At 40.3% G+C, this 14239-nt stretch overlaps 1 protein-coding gene across 4 annotated transcripts in view; it reads left to right on the forward strand.

Annotated features, from left to right (window-relative positions):
- The first annotated feature begins 988 nt into the window (after positions 1–988).
- PTPRZ1 (protein tyrosine phosphatase receptor type Z1) overlaps positions 989–14239 on the forward strand; it is a 198494-nt gene continuing 185243 nt past the window's right edge. For 2 of the 4 annotated variants that reach the window (XM_048836186.2, XM_048836188.2), the window contains exon 1: positions 999–1311. In XM_048836186.2, the coding sequence (XP_048692143.2) occupies positions 1254–1311 (58 nt within the window). In that variant the 5' untranslated portion in view covers positions 999–1253. Of the gene's footprint in view, positions 1312–14239 lie in introns of all 4 variants that reach the window. The other 2 variants (XM_048836185.2, XM_048836184.2) reach the window with 2 other exon arrangements.

Raw genomic sequence — 14239 nt, forward strand, 5'->3', positions numbered from 1 at the left:
ATTAAGAGTCTGTGGTTCATTTTACAAGAGAAATAATGCTAATTTTTATATTCTGATCATGTTATCATGGTTCATTATATTCTGCTACTTCCGTCCCTTCATCTCCCCGCCCCCCCAGCAGTTTCAAATGAATCCAGTATTCTTCTATGCTTCCTGTCACAGAGCAGAGAGGAAGGATGATGGCTTAGGACATGGAAGATGGGGTTCATGGCCTTCCTGTGTGACCTTGGGCAAGTCATTTAGCCTTTCGGTGCCCCAGCTCCTCATGTGGAAAATGGGAATACCAACATTTCCCTCTTCAGAGGGGTGGAGTGGAAGATAAACACCTTAAAGATTGGGAAGTGCTTTGGGATCTGCTGATGGAAAGGGCTATATAAGTAATAGGCAGTAGTACACAGCACTATAGGACTTCCATTGAAACCACTGGGCTTAGTCACACTATTATACACACAGGGAATGCCTGCAGGATCCCTACAAGTGCGGGTGATAGGCAGTCTTAATTTGTAATGAAAGAGGTGCCGGGCTCAAACAACTATTTTACTTTCATAACTGATGCAGCAAGCCCAGAGGTGCTGGGGCTATGAACTGCCAAGCCCAGAGGTGCTGGGGCTCAGCCCTAGCAAGCCCGGAAGCAAATGAAGCAGGAGTGGCCAGGTTTGAGCGTCGTTAAAATAGCTGCTGGGCAGGTGGCTGCAGCGCAGGGGTGGCCTAGGCGCCCCCTTTCCTGGGTGTGCAGCCCAGCTGAAGTCAGCAGGGCTTGCAAGGCTCTGTAGGGTGCATATTTAGAATGGAGCCTTGCTGGCTCCTGCCAAGTCAGACGCCCCGACGTCGCTCGGGCTCGCGACGAACTTCTCCCCGGCCTGAAGGGGCAAATCCCCAGCCCGCAGACATGCAGCAGGAGAGAGCGAGGCACGCGCTGGGGGGCCGCCCCTCTGCCGGGCGCGCGCCCCCACCCTCACGCGCTGGAGCGCGCGGGCTCGCGCAGTCTCCCGCACGCACGTCAGGCAGCTCCGCCGCCGGCGGGTGAATGGGAGCAGCAGGCTGGAGAGCGCGAGCGAAAGTCCCAGAGATGCAGCACCAAGTCTGGCCCTGCTAGGTTCCCCCACCCCCTCCTTCTCTTCCTCCTCCTCCTCGATTGGGAAGCGTTTAAAAGGCGAGGCTGGAGGCTCACAAGCCATTCCCCCAGTGAGGAGAGGTGCAGCTGCCTGGGGACAGAGAGCCACAGAGAGAAGGGGGAACAGGGCGATTTGGAAATGCTAATTCTAGGGCGCCTGCTTGCTTGCATCCAGCTCCTCTGCGTCCTCCGAGTGGGTGAGTGAGATTTGCATGCTTTAATAATAGCGGGGTTTAAAACCAACTTTGCGCCTCTGTGAGCCCTGGCTACTAGTGCCATTCCCGACCGGAGCCTCTTTTACTTTCACACCACGGAAATATGCTGTCAGCATCATGGACGGGAATGTTTCTTCTCTCCTTCCTCACCTTAGCCTCCAGCTGCTGCTGCTGGGCTCCGTGGAGGCAAGCTCGAGTCCTGCCCCCACCAGCAGAGACAGGCTGCTCTGGCTGGGATCGCTCACAATCCCACCCACGCCCTGGCCTGAAAAGTGGTATTTAACACCAAAAGCACTAGGTAAAGGGCTATTTGCATTGCCATTAGCCAAGGAGCCAGGATCAGCCTCCTCTGAGGTGACACTGTTCCAGCCATTCACTCCCACAGCCCGACTGGATGCACTCACATGAAAATTTATCACATATGAAATGAGAGAGAGAGAGAGAGAAATCTACAATTCAAGGCAATATAGGCAACAAGCATCAACTTGTCTGTACAGTACATTTGATGTTCGATTTTATTTTAGCCAGCAGCCTGTTTAGGCAATTAACATTTTTAAGAGTATCAATGAATGGTGCCAAATCTCAGTCTAAAAAGAAGACAGTTATCCAATAGCTGATTAATTCAGTCATTGCTCTAAAATGAGTAGGATACTGATGTCTTTAAAAGCAAAAATACATTAGTCTGTATATTAACATTTCACCCTTACTGTACACAGTATTGGTATTCTGATTTTAGCAGGACCACTTACATAACCAAATTAATTTTAAACACATTCAGATTTATGCAGAGTGCATCATTAGAATCCTGCAATTTCCTTTCTATCATTCGAAAGCAGATATTAAAGGAATAGTTAACTTACTATTAGAAGTGTTGTCTTAAATACTTTGTCATATATATTAAAATAAAAATGTTTTTAAATCATGAAATTTTATATTGTATATTATGGTGTGATGCTATTAGCTCCTGCCAAACCCCTGGAAAATATTGGTTAAGTTTCACATACTTATGTGAAAATAAGATCTTCAGTCATTGTCATCTGTCCACAACCAGTTTTATAGTAGAGCTCTCATGTTAAAGTAGATATTAACCTACATTTTTCATCCAATAGGTGGTGCTGCTTCTGGCACAGTAAATCTTTATAAACAAAGATCAGTGTCATGCGCAAACGGTGCAATCAATTTCACTGTAGTTGAACTCCTCATATGGTAATTCTTTTGATTTGACATAGGAAGAAACTAATTTGAATTTCCTTTCCAAAAAGCGTATTGGAAGTGGTTGAATTGTAAATTTGATGGGTGCAAATGACCTTTAATTAAAAATATTTCAGTTGTTATAACGACATTCTTAACTTTTGATAGGCGCTATTCAAATTTTAATTCTAAAATATTAATTCTAAAAATCTTTTTCTAAAATAAAATATAAATGAATAGACCAATACATTTTTCCAGTAGTAAGGTATGGCAAAGTATGAACTAGCAAAATATACTCAGTGAGGTTTTTATAACATCTTTCATATATTCCTTACTTATTTCCTAATAGTAATGAAAATTCCTATTTTAAAAGTCAAAATTAAAATCTATTTATATGTACCTTGTCAAAGTCAGATTCAGGACTCACATAATTTGTCCGATCACTCTGTTTATTAGCAAAGTGCTTTGCCAGTGCAGATATGTGAGCCCCTCTCTGAGGCTCAAGCTAACTTATTTATACAGATAAGCCAAAGCCAATTTAACGCAAGAGACAAAAGGAAGCAGAAACTGACAAATATACATACATATCTTAATTGCATACTAACGTTTACCAATCTCCTAGCTCAGTAGGAGCTCTAAGTTAATTAGTTTGAGGACCCATTGTCTCACACTCCTTAATGTTTCTCTTCCTGACAACTATATTTCAACAAACCCTTCAAGTAGCATTTGTTTAATGAATTATAATTTCAATATAATTCATTCTACTTTCACAACGTGTAAATATGGGTGTATGCTGTTATGACACAATGTATATGTTATAAAGTCATAATTACATTTCTGACAGAAGTGCAATGGTACTGGAGTTTACCTCTTACTTGTAGGTTAATGTGGTCATGCCATATTATAAAAAATGGAAAGGCATTAAGTAGAACTTGAACTCTCTAGGGAAATAGAGATTCTTGTCTGTTAAACATTTGTTCTACTTCCTTTTGTGTCTTGGTAGAAATAAGATGTTTGTTTATAATGTAACTTTCTAACACTCAGTGTACTTGTGTGAGTATACTGTACACGTAAATACAAAAGATCTGCCAATACTAGAAACCATTTTTTTTTTTCAATCCCACATCAGGTATAACACCAGCTGCTACTTCATTTTTCTCCCTTGACAGATTCACCATTGTTTTCAAAACTGACCTGGAGGGGTCACCCTTCTTAGAGGTGATGGATGATTTGGTCTCAATGGTAGCTCATTTCTGAGGACTGATGAGCCAGACTGCATAGCTTGTTGAATGATGTGATTGTTCCCATGAATGAATACACTGGACAGGTTATTAGACTAATTTTAATCAGATTTCATTTGAATATCTTCTTCCCTCTGCCTACAACCCAGAATACTTCTAATCTATAGCTCTTTTCCTGTAAGATTAAAGTTTTTTTTTTTTTTTTAGATTTTGATATAATTTAGTTTTGCTTTCTCACAATAAAGAATTGAATCACTGGGTTTAGTGAATTTTATAGGTCCTAGAGTTTTTTGTACTGGGCTAGTGGTTACCATTCATTCTGGTATCCAGAACCAGCGTCAGCTTATTTTATGAATGGAATGTTGCTGAAGTGCCTGGTAGACTGTAGCTTCTTCGTGAAGGCTGTGCCTGTTGTTTCAAGAGTCTATCATTTTATCCTCAGGGAGATACAGAGAACTCTCCTGAAAACCTACTGTGTTCTACAGATCCAATCTGATGTGCATGTAATTTCAGAAAAATACAGTTGAGTTCCCAGTTTGCCATTGTCTTACAGTGATATCCTCTCGTGCTTCAAGAGAAGTCTGCTCTGGGGTCCAGTTCTACTTTGGAGTTTTGCCTTGTACTTCAATGGGAGAAGTATGAGGCACTTAATCTGTGAAAAGAAAAGGAGGACTTGTAGCCCCTTGGAGACTAACAAATTTGAGCATACGCTTTCATGAGCTACAGCTCACTTCATCGGATGCATCTGTAGCTCACGAAAGCGTATGCTCAAGTAAATTTGTTAGTCTCTAAGGTGCCACAAGTCCTCCTTTTCTTTTTGCGAATACAGACTAACACGGCTGCTACTCTGAAACCTGTCATTAATCTGTGAAAAATAAGTAAAGCCTGGCTCTCCCCACCCTATGAAAAACTCCTAGGAGGGAAACAGGAGGGAAGAATACTCACTCCCAAAGGAAAAATTTAGAGTTTGAGTTGCGGGCAGGGGTTTCATCTGCTGTATTACTGGGCAAATTATAATGGCCTTAATTTGATGCCCTTACTTAGGGATGAATAATACCCTATTCCACAGGTCGTCCCACTAAAGTCAGTTAAAGAACTGAAATCACTGGGACTCCTTATGCGATAAGGTTTTATTCAAATAGTACCAATTACTTCAGTTCTTCAATGATGCTATTCATTTGGGATCCTTACAGGTAGTAGAATCTGGCACTATGTGATTATATGCAAACATTATTCTATGGTCAGAATAAAGATTTCCTAGTAAATTTTTGTTTTTATTATAAAAAAATAAAAAAGCACTGCACATCGTTCTGCATTGATTGTGGCATTTTTACCATGAACAAAAAATCATTGACACAGTTTGTAATTGCATTTATTCAGCTAATTCACTCTCATTTCAAATCTGCTCTGACTTAAACACATTCTACGTAACCCAAATCCATGAGCTGTAAGATTTTGCAGGATTTGTCTCATTCTGTTTCCAGTGTGCAGATTTAGCTATAAATAATTGAAGAGGAGAAAATGTTTTAAAAACCAGAAACGCATTTTAACAAATTGTATTATGAAGAGTGATTCATTTTGAGTTAGTGACTTAAATATTCAGATGAACTTAACATGTTGCAGATTGCTTTGTGATTCTCTGTACCCTCCTCTTACTCGTGAAAATTTACAGATGATTTCCCCAAAGTATATAAAAAAAAATCACTTGGAATGTAGCTCATCTATATTTTGCCATTATTAAATTCCATTCTCCACCCAACCCTTGACCCCTCAAAACCCAATAAGAAATCTTCCCGTTAGTAAATTGTCCTTTGGTTTCATTATGTGCAATGCATTGCTCCGTTTTTAGTTCAGTCTGTAGCATCAGAGTAACAAGCCATTATGAACACAGAAAATAGCACTTTTTTTTCTAAATAATTCATTTTGTGTTATTCTACTGACTTCAAGGGGTTTATTTCCAAAGCTGAGTGGTGGAGGTACAGTACAAGCAATTATCTCATTACAAATAAGAGCTTTGTGAATGCACCTGCTGTGCTGTACTTTGATATGTACCCCTAATAATTAACAATTAATGGATATGCAAACATGAAAGCCTTGGATCAAGTATGCTTTTATGATCTTTATGGACTCAATCATACATTATGTGCATATTTACAACCTCATTTGGATTCAGTATGATATGTAAAGAATACAGAATGAGGCCCTATTGCCCAGCGTAAATTTCTTTTCTGATGTTTGTTGTGTATCAGATATTAATTTTGATGTATTTTATACTAGATGATATCACAGTGGAGATTTTATTATTAACTCTGCTTTATACTTAAGATGATGCACGTTTCCTATTACATGCTCTCTATGGATATATTTAGCTAAGCAGAATAAAAAAAAGACAAAACATAAACATGAATTTAAAGGGGATTTTCTTTTCTTAACCATCATTTGATTTTACATATCTGTGTACCAAAAAGACTTTATACAGACATTCCCATTTCAAAGTGTGTATTGATTATACATATAAATATTAGTAGATCTGAAAAGTTATGCAGAAGTTACTGAGACTGTTTTTAATGAAACTTGAAATAGCTTAAGTGCAAACCAATATTTATGCTGCACACTGTTTGTGAGTGTGATATGTAACGTAGCTGGCACAGTAATTTTTCCCACTTCTAATGCAATGTAAAAGCAAAGTTTTCAAAGCTATGCTAGGCAGCACTACTTAAGCTTGTTTAAATATATTTTTGTTAATTTTTAAATTACGTTTTTCTTCAGGAAATAAGTATGTGGAGATAATTTGATTATATTCTGAATATTTCAACTATGAGTTAGTAAATTAACATGCAACTATATGTATTGCCTATTCTTTATATGTATTGCCTATTCTCCAATTAAAGCTATTTTCCTCATTTCCTGCAACATTATTTAAGTGGTCACTTCCCACTATGATTCCTCTAATTAGTAATTTAAGGAAGAGCAGATTCTGTTCTTTTGCTGACCATTTCAATTGCCTGAGGAGGTTGTGAAGGCTAGGACTATAACAGGGTTTAAAAGAGAACCTCCATGAATTTATCCAATTAAGTCCATTAATGGCTATTAGCCAGGATGGGTAAGGAATGGTGTCCCTAGCCTCTGTTTGTCAGAGGGTGAAGATGGATGGCAGGAGAGAGATCACTAGATCATTACCTGTTAGGTTCACTCCCTCTGGGCCACCTGGCATCGACCCTTGTCGGTAGACAAGATACTGGGCTGGATGGACCTTTGGTCTGACCCAGTATAGCCATTCTTATGTTATGTTCTTAATTCCTCATCAAATGGGCAGTGCTTCTCAATATTGCCCCTGGGGATTGGAAGTCTGAGATAGTTCTGGAACCCGTGTCTCCCAGTTAATAGCTTGATTCTTACAGCTTCATGCACCATTTTATCTTGCTTCTCAGTATGAGGCATCCCAGAGCTTGCACCGCAAGCCCAGAGCCTGCACCCCTAGCCTCAACCCTCAGCCCCACCCCCCAGCCTGGAGCCCCCTCCTGCACATCAAACCCCTAACCCCCAGAGCCTGCACCCCCAGCTGGAGCCCTCGCCCCCTCCTGCACTCTGAACCCCTCAGCCACAGTGCAGAGTACCCTCCACCTCAAATCCCTCATCCCTGGCCCCACACCAGAGGGTGTGGGAGGGGGCTCTGGGCTGAGGCAGTGGGTTGGGATGTAGGAGTGGGTGAGGGTTCCGGCTGGGGGTGTAGGCTCTGGGGTGGGGCCAGGGATGAGGGGTTTGGGGTGCAGGAGGGGGCTCCAGGTTTGGAGGGGGCTCCGGGCTGGGACAGGGGGTTGGGGTTCAAGGTTGGGGTGCAAGCTTACCTCAGGCAGCTCCCGGGCAGCTGTGCAGTGGGGCTAAGGCAGGCTCCCTGCCTGTCATGGCTCCGCGCTGCACCCCGGAAGCAGCCAGTAGCAGGTCCGGCACCTAGGTGAGGGGGACAAGAGCCTCCGTGCACTGCTTTTGCCCACAGGCACTGTCCCCCTCCCCCGATATCCCATTAGCAATGGTTTCCAGACAGTGGGAGTGTGGAGCCAGTGCTCAGGGCAGGGGCAGTGCGTGGAGTCCCATGGGCTCCCCCACATAGGAGCCAGACCCGCTGGCCACTTCCGGAGCGCAGCGCAGTGCCAAGACAGGTAGGGACTAGTCTGCCTTAGACACACGGCACCACTGACCGGACTTTTAATGGCCCGGTCGGCGGTGCTGACCGGAGCCACCAGGGTCCCTTTTCGATCGGGTGTTCCGGTCGAAAACCAGACACCTGGCTCCCCTACCGGTCATACACATGACTTCGTGTAAATATCAAGGTTTATTAATGTTGTGTTTACCACGGATCCTTTCAATTTTGCTTTTGAAAATTACTTACTACTTTGGAAGAATGCTAAAGAACCAGGTATTTCTTGACATTTATGGATGTCAATCATACCTGAGAAATTCCCTATGTAAAATTGAAATATTACATTTGGGAATCTTAAGTTAGGATTAGAATCTAGGGGTACAATCATCCAACTGATCTGCATTCCAAATTCCCATTTCAGGTTCAACCCCATAAAGATAAAGAAATTATTTGGCATTCCTACAAACTAGTTTGGAGTTAGAAAACAATCCTCTTCAATCAAGTGGATGATTCTAATGTAAAAAATTCTCTGTGCATTTATATATGTCATTGTGAGGGGCATACTGATTTCTGTTGCTCCATACCCAGTCATCAGACTCTCAGTATATATCTTTGTAAAATCTTTAAGGATACCTTCAAAACAAAAAACACTACAACAAAATTCAATGGTATTTTTATTTTTGCTCTTGCAACTGTTGCATCATGTTGAAATGACAAGTGTTCTGCAGAATAAAGGACCAATCCTGCAAAGCCATAGTCATAAGTAAAATTGCTTAGGTAAGTAGTCCCATTGAAGTTATTGGGAGTACTCACCTGCGTACAAATTACTCATTTGATTAAGGATTTACAGGACAGGTGCTGGACCCTTAATTTTCATATTCTGTGTCCAGGGAATTCTGTTTAGTTCTAGATTGCTTGACAATTGAATAAAACAGTTACAATTAAGAATGATATCTGTTCTCACTGACTTAAGTATCTTTTGCTAAGGCTTGTTAAAGATAAAAGAAGTGAAGAGTTGATGAAATATTCGTGTTACAAAGGGAGAAATGAGACAGCTGGAGTGCTGTATTGAAATACTTTTACAAGGTACTTTGAAATACAGTGAATAAAGGCTGCTGTACACAAACACATTAAATCAAGTTTCTTAATGAATAAAGACTTATGTTTCTGTACATGCACTAATTGAATTTCATAGAGAACTGCTAACTCATTTAAACTTTCCTGACAAATCATCGGGTGTTCCTTTAATATGTCTGGTTTTCAGTTGATTTAGATGCTATATGGTCCCAATCCAACTCCCACTGAAGTCATGGAAAGATTTATTGACTTCAGTGGATTCTCCCTGCATTGTAACTCATTTAAAAAAAATCCTTTAGGTTTTTTTTTTTTTTTTTTTAAATCTGTCAAAGCCTAGGGAAAGAATACCTTGTAATATTCCAATAGGGGCAGCCTGCATTAAGGTACCTGAAAGTTCCTTTTGAAGGCCAGAGCCAATATATTTAAGGGAAATTATAGTCCATAAAATCATTTCTTAGAGATGCCTGATTCTGTGCCTATACCACATGCAAAACTCCCATGATTTCAATGGATGTTTCACGTGAAAAGCAATATTGGACTGGATACTAAATAATTAGTTAGTGGAAAAACAGCTGATTTTATAGGTTCTCCTAATTTTAATAAAGGCAGTTACCTTTTTCAGTTCCAGATGCATCTCCAAATTAATCACTCATTTCAATCAGTCGTTTCATTCAATTCCAGCCATTCTGAAAACCTTTGTTCTGTGCATTTTCTCCCCATATCGGTTACGTTGATAGGTGCTTTGTAAATAACATAGAAGTGTCATGGGGTACCTTGTTATGTGTAATTTACTTATAAGTTTGGACAATAATTGCATTTTCTTTTAGTACTATAGCGTTTGTGTTGCACAGAAAACCCAGGGAGACTGATTCTTTTCTTGCTTACCCCATGTTTGTATCACTTACTACCTTTGTTGATTTCACTGAAGTTACTAGCGATTTTACAAGATAACTGAAGGGAGAATCAGGCCCAGAATGAGCATTTATAACTGGTTAATCAGAAAATTGAGTACCAAATTAGTAGTAATATATTCAGCATGTCAAGGGGAAAATAATGCTACTCCATTCATGTATCTACGACTACGTGTCCAGAAAAGCCATCCTTCACCCTGGAGGGGAAAGGCACACTGGATCATGGCCACACTCAGTGGTTGTATAGCAACTCCACTGCTATTTGTTATTGCCAAACCCAAATATTCAAAAATCAGGAGTCATGGCCCAAAAGCTCCATTAGATTGTCTTAAAAACCATGAGATTTTAAAATATAGATTTTGGGTTCTTTTTATTTGCTTTCTGGTTTTTTGAACCCTGTAGCATCTACTATTTCAAGCAAGGTTTTCTCCACAACCAGGAGTGCTAGAAACTTCTTAATGGTTTTAAAAAGTTAGTTTTAACAAATGATCAAATTAAGCGTGTCATTGCAGGAGCTGGGGCTGTAAATAAAACACTAAATATTACAAGACCTGTAATAACATCATGAGAGTTGGCAACAGTAGCTGCTCACGCTGCGGGAAGGATTCCTCACTTCCTTGCCCCAGCCATTCTGTAGACCCTTCCCATATCACCCAAGCTCTTCACATGGATGCAGAGTTGCCCTGGATGGAGGAAAGAAGCTCTTGTAGATAAGACTCTAGATTAGGACTCAGTCGATCAGACTTCCACTCTGTGCTTAGATTTGTCACTTGCTCTCTCTCTCTGCCTTAGAATTCCCTTTTGTAAATTGGGGCAAGAACATCTGCTTTAGAGGCATGTTTTGCGGCTAAATTAATAAATGTTTTGAGATGGAAGGCATGATACATGTGTGAAATATTATTCTCAGGGGGAGGGAGGGACGAACGACTAGTGTATGGGTCCGATGGGGAAAAAATAGAATGTGTTCTTGTAATTAAATATTTCTCATAATGCATACATACAAAGGGCCAAAGTGCACAGGCAACCTCAATTCTGGTATTTCCTAACTTTTGAGTGCTTGACTTTAAAAGCTTAATAATGTACTTTTTGCGTGTGTGTAATTATAAAATAATGCCAATAGGTCTGACACTGGCTTGCTTCATCTCAGTTTTATCAAGTGAAAGGCTGTCTGTCTGAGTAGAATTGTCCTGTGGGGCATGAAAGATGAGGGGCTGCCATTTTTGTTGTGCTGTACACTCTCTCTCTCTCTCTCCCCACCCCCCCCTTCAATCCATACAAAATGCAACTACTAAAATAATCTCCCTTGCCCATCCATTTGATCGTGTTTCCTCCCTCTTTGCACTTTTCTCTTGGCTCCCCATCTGCTGTTGCATGAAATGAAAGACTCTTGTTACCACTTTCAAAGTTCTTCATAATGCTGCCCCTTCCAGTTTGTCTTGTCTTGTCAATGCTAAGCATAGCATTGGCCCATCCCTTCCACTCTGACAGTGTTTCAAGCCTTATCCGCTGGTTGGACAGCTTTTCACACAATCCCTTACATGCCTTGTTCCACACAGCTCCTTATAAATGGTGTGACCTCTCTGACCTCATCCACAAAGCCCCTACCTCATCCACATACAAGTCCTTCCTAAAGACCCACTTCTGCTGTGTTGATTATAGTGAATTAAGTGCAGGATGATTCCAGATCCTTATCAGGAAGCTTTGCAATGTTCCTCCTCCAGGGTTTTCAGACCCACTCCCATATGTATTTCCACATATGGAGGGGACAATCTTCCCCACTCTTTCTAACCACTCTCTTTATTTCTTAATATTATTCTCCATGTTTTTGGCATTTGGATTTATTCCACTCTGTATTCTTTATTTCATTTTTTATTCTTATTTTAGTTTTGCTTAGTACTGACTTTATCTGTATACAGTAGTAACTTAAGGTCGGTATGAATCACAATCAATAGTAATTTTCATTACAAAGAGTAGGTAAAAGAAAAAAATGTAAAGTTCTTTTTTTTTCTGTTTTATTTTCTGTACCATGTCTTATCATTTTGCATGGAGGTTTACAGTGTTTGGCATCTGTGGATTAGAGGAAGAAAGCAGATTTCTGTAGTTAGCAACATAGGCATTTGAACACAGATTAGTCAGTATTATACTCAATAGCATTCATTCAAGTGCAGACAGGAATACATTTAGCCAAGGAATCATTCTCCTCATCCATTAGTGATAAATAGACCTGTACAAAAAAGATTTTGGGAGACTACCCAGCCCTTTAGCTCTGAGTAGTTTTGTGTCTTTTCTGAATTGTGCTGTCAGCTGTGGGATTTGTATTGTGTGAACTGGCAGAGAAAATGTACCTCCATTTAACAGTATTCTTCACTGTCTACGTGGGGAGCTCTGACTTTTTTGCATGAGGTGATGTGACTGTGACACTCAATCTACTAGAGATTTGTCTGAGTGGTTGAACTGCTAAGCAGAAAACTTACTAGAAATATGCAACCAGGAAAGATGGATATATACTTCCCCTTGAGAATATGTGCACATCTTAAATGACGTGACTAACATTTTCAACTGTTTAAATGTTTACTGTAGGGAAAGAGATTCCTAATGTGAAAAAATTACTAGGGCAATTTAATGTACATTAAGCTTAGTCTAGTTGTCTTGCTGAATGAAAGAAGATCAGTTCAGATAAATCAGATGGAGATAATAATGCAGTGGTTCATAATGGAAAGTTTCAGGTTACATAGAGTTTCAAAGAAATAGAAACAAAATACAAGAGGACCCGAAAATGTGTGTTTGTTTTGTTTGTGGTAAATAAGTTGTAAGTTGATCAGTTGATAGGGATAAAATTTGTAGATCATATTCCAAATGAAGATACTGTGTGTGGATAAAACTTTATTACAGACTATATCATGAAAAAGCTGTAATTGTAGACACTATTTGTACAGTGTTTATAGGACACCCTGGGTATGCATGCAGTTTTGCTGACAAATTAATGGGATCTCTGTCATTGATATTAATGGAGACAGGAAAGGCTCTACCCAGAGGAATTTGCAGTCTTTGGGCCAGGCTATGGCTTTTTCCTCCATAAATGTATAAGGAAGGGAATGGCTACAAGAAGTATCCCAACTTCTGTCCCACATGCAGCTGGAGTAAATCCTATGGCAATGTCTGATGTGGAAAGAAAGTCACAGGGAAGAAAGGTCAAAGTGAATGAGAACAGCAGAAGAGGCTTCATTCAGGATACACTTGCCTTGCAGGCCATCTAGCAGCTTGTGAATATAGTAGAAAGAGGAAATAGCCCAGAGCACAGGATCTTCAGTCTAGTTGCGAACAGGTAGAATTTATGATCTGCTGGGTTTAATGGGCTTCACATTCCCTTAGCTACATTCATCAATGATCTAGAATCCCAGTGGAATCTTCCACTTGCATATGTGTGGTGGGTTCCACCATTTGCTTGCTTACATGCATTTTTTGGTGCTTATGAAGTCAGTCTGACTCCCGCTGAAATCACTGGAAAGATTTCTGCTGATTGTAGTGGAACTTGGATCAGGCCTTCATTAGCAAGAATATGTCCAAAGACTCTATATAGTAATGCAAAATTATATTTTGTTCTTGACATTAGATATTAAAAGCAGTATATTTTGTGAATAATATCCCTCTTAGTGGTGGTGTTGGGGGAATAACTCTAAACTAGAGTGGTAGTTAAAAAGGAAATAAAAGGTTAAATGAATAAAAATTACCCTGGCTAATAACATTTTCATATAAAATGGTCCTATCCAGGCCAAATAGGTCTTTTGTGGTTGAACCACAAGTATCCCAGGAAATACTGCCTCAAGGCAGCACAACCCGTGGAAGCAGCCACGTGATGGCAAACTCAGCTTTGTGTGGTCACCCAACCATGCTCTTTCTCAGAGCTGGAGATAAAGATTCTGCTCAACAGATATGCCACGAAGAAGATTTAAATGGGCTATGGAACGAAAAGAGTGATAATTCCCCACAGTATGACAACTGCCAGGGTTGTAGAAAGGAGTCTATTATGATAGTTTTCAGAGTAGCAGCTGTGTTAGTCTGTATCTGCAAAAAGAAAAGGAGTACTTGTGGCACCTTAGAGACGAACAAATTTATTTGAGGATAAGCTTTCGTGATGCATCCAGTGAAGTGAGCTGTAGCTCACGAAAGCTTATGCTCAAATAAATTTGTTCGTCTCTGAGGTGCCACAAGTCCTCCTTTTCTTATTATGATATAGTGTTTTCTAGGTTGGGGGTCACCGCTAGTAACAGTGATTTCCAGGACTCCTTTCCAGACAAGCTCTTTGCCGTAGGAGCCATGTTGTTTTATGTACTTGTATGGTACAGTGT

This window comes from Caretta caretta, chromosome 1 (genome assembly GCF_965140235.1).
Source record: "Caretta caretta isolate rCarCar2 chromosome 1, rCarCar1.hap1, whole genome shotgun sequence".
Classification (NCBI taxonomy): Eukaryota; Metazoa; Chordata; order Testudines; family Cheloniidae; genus Caretta; species Caretta caretta.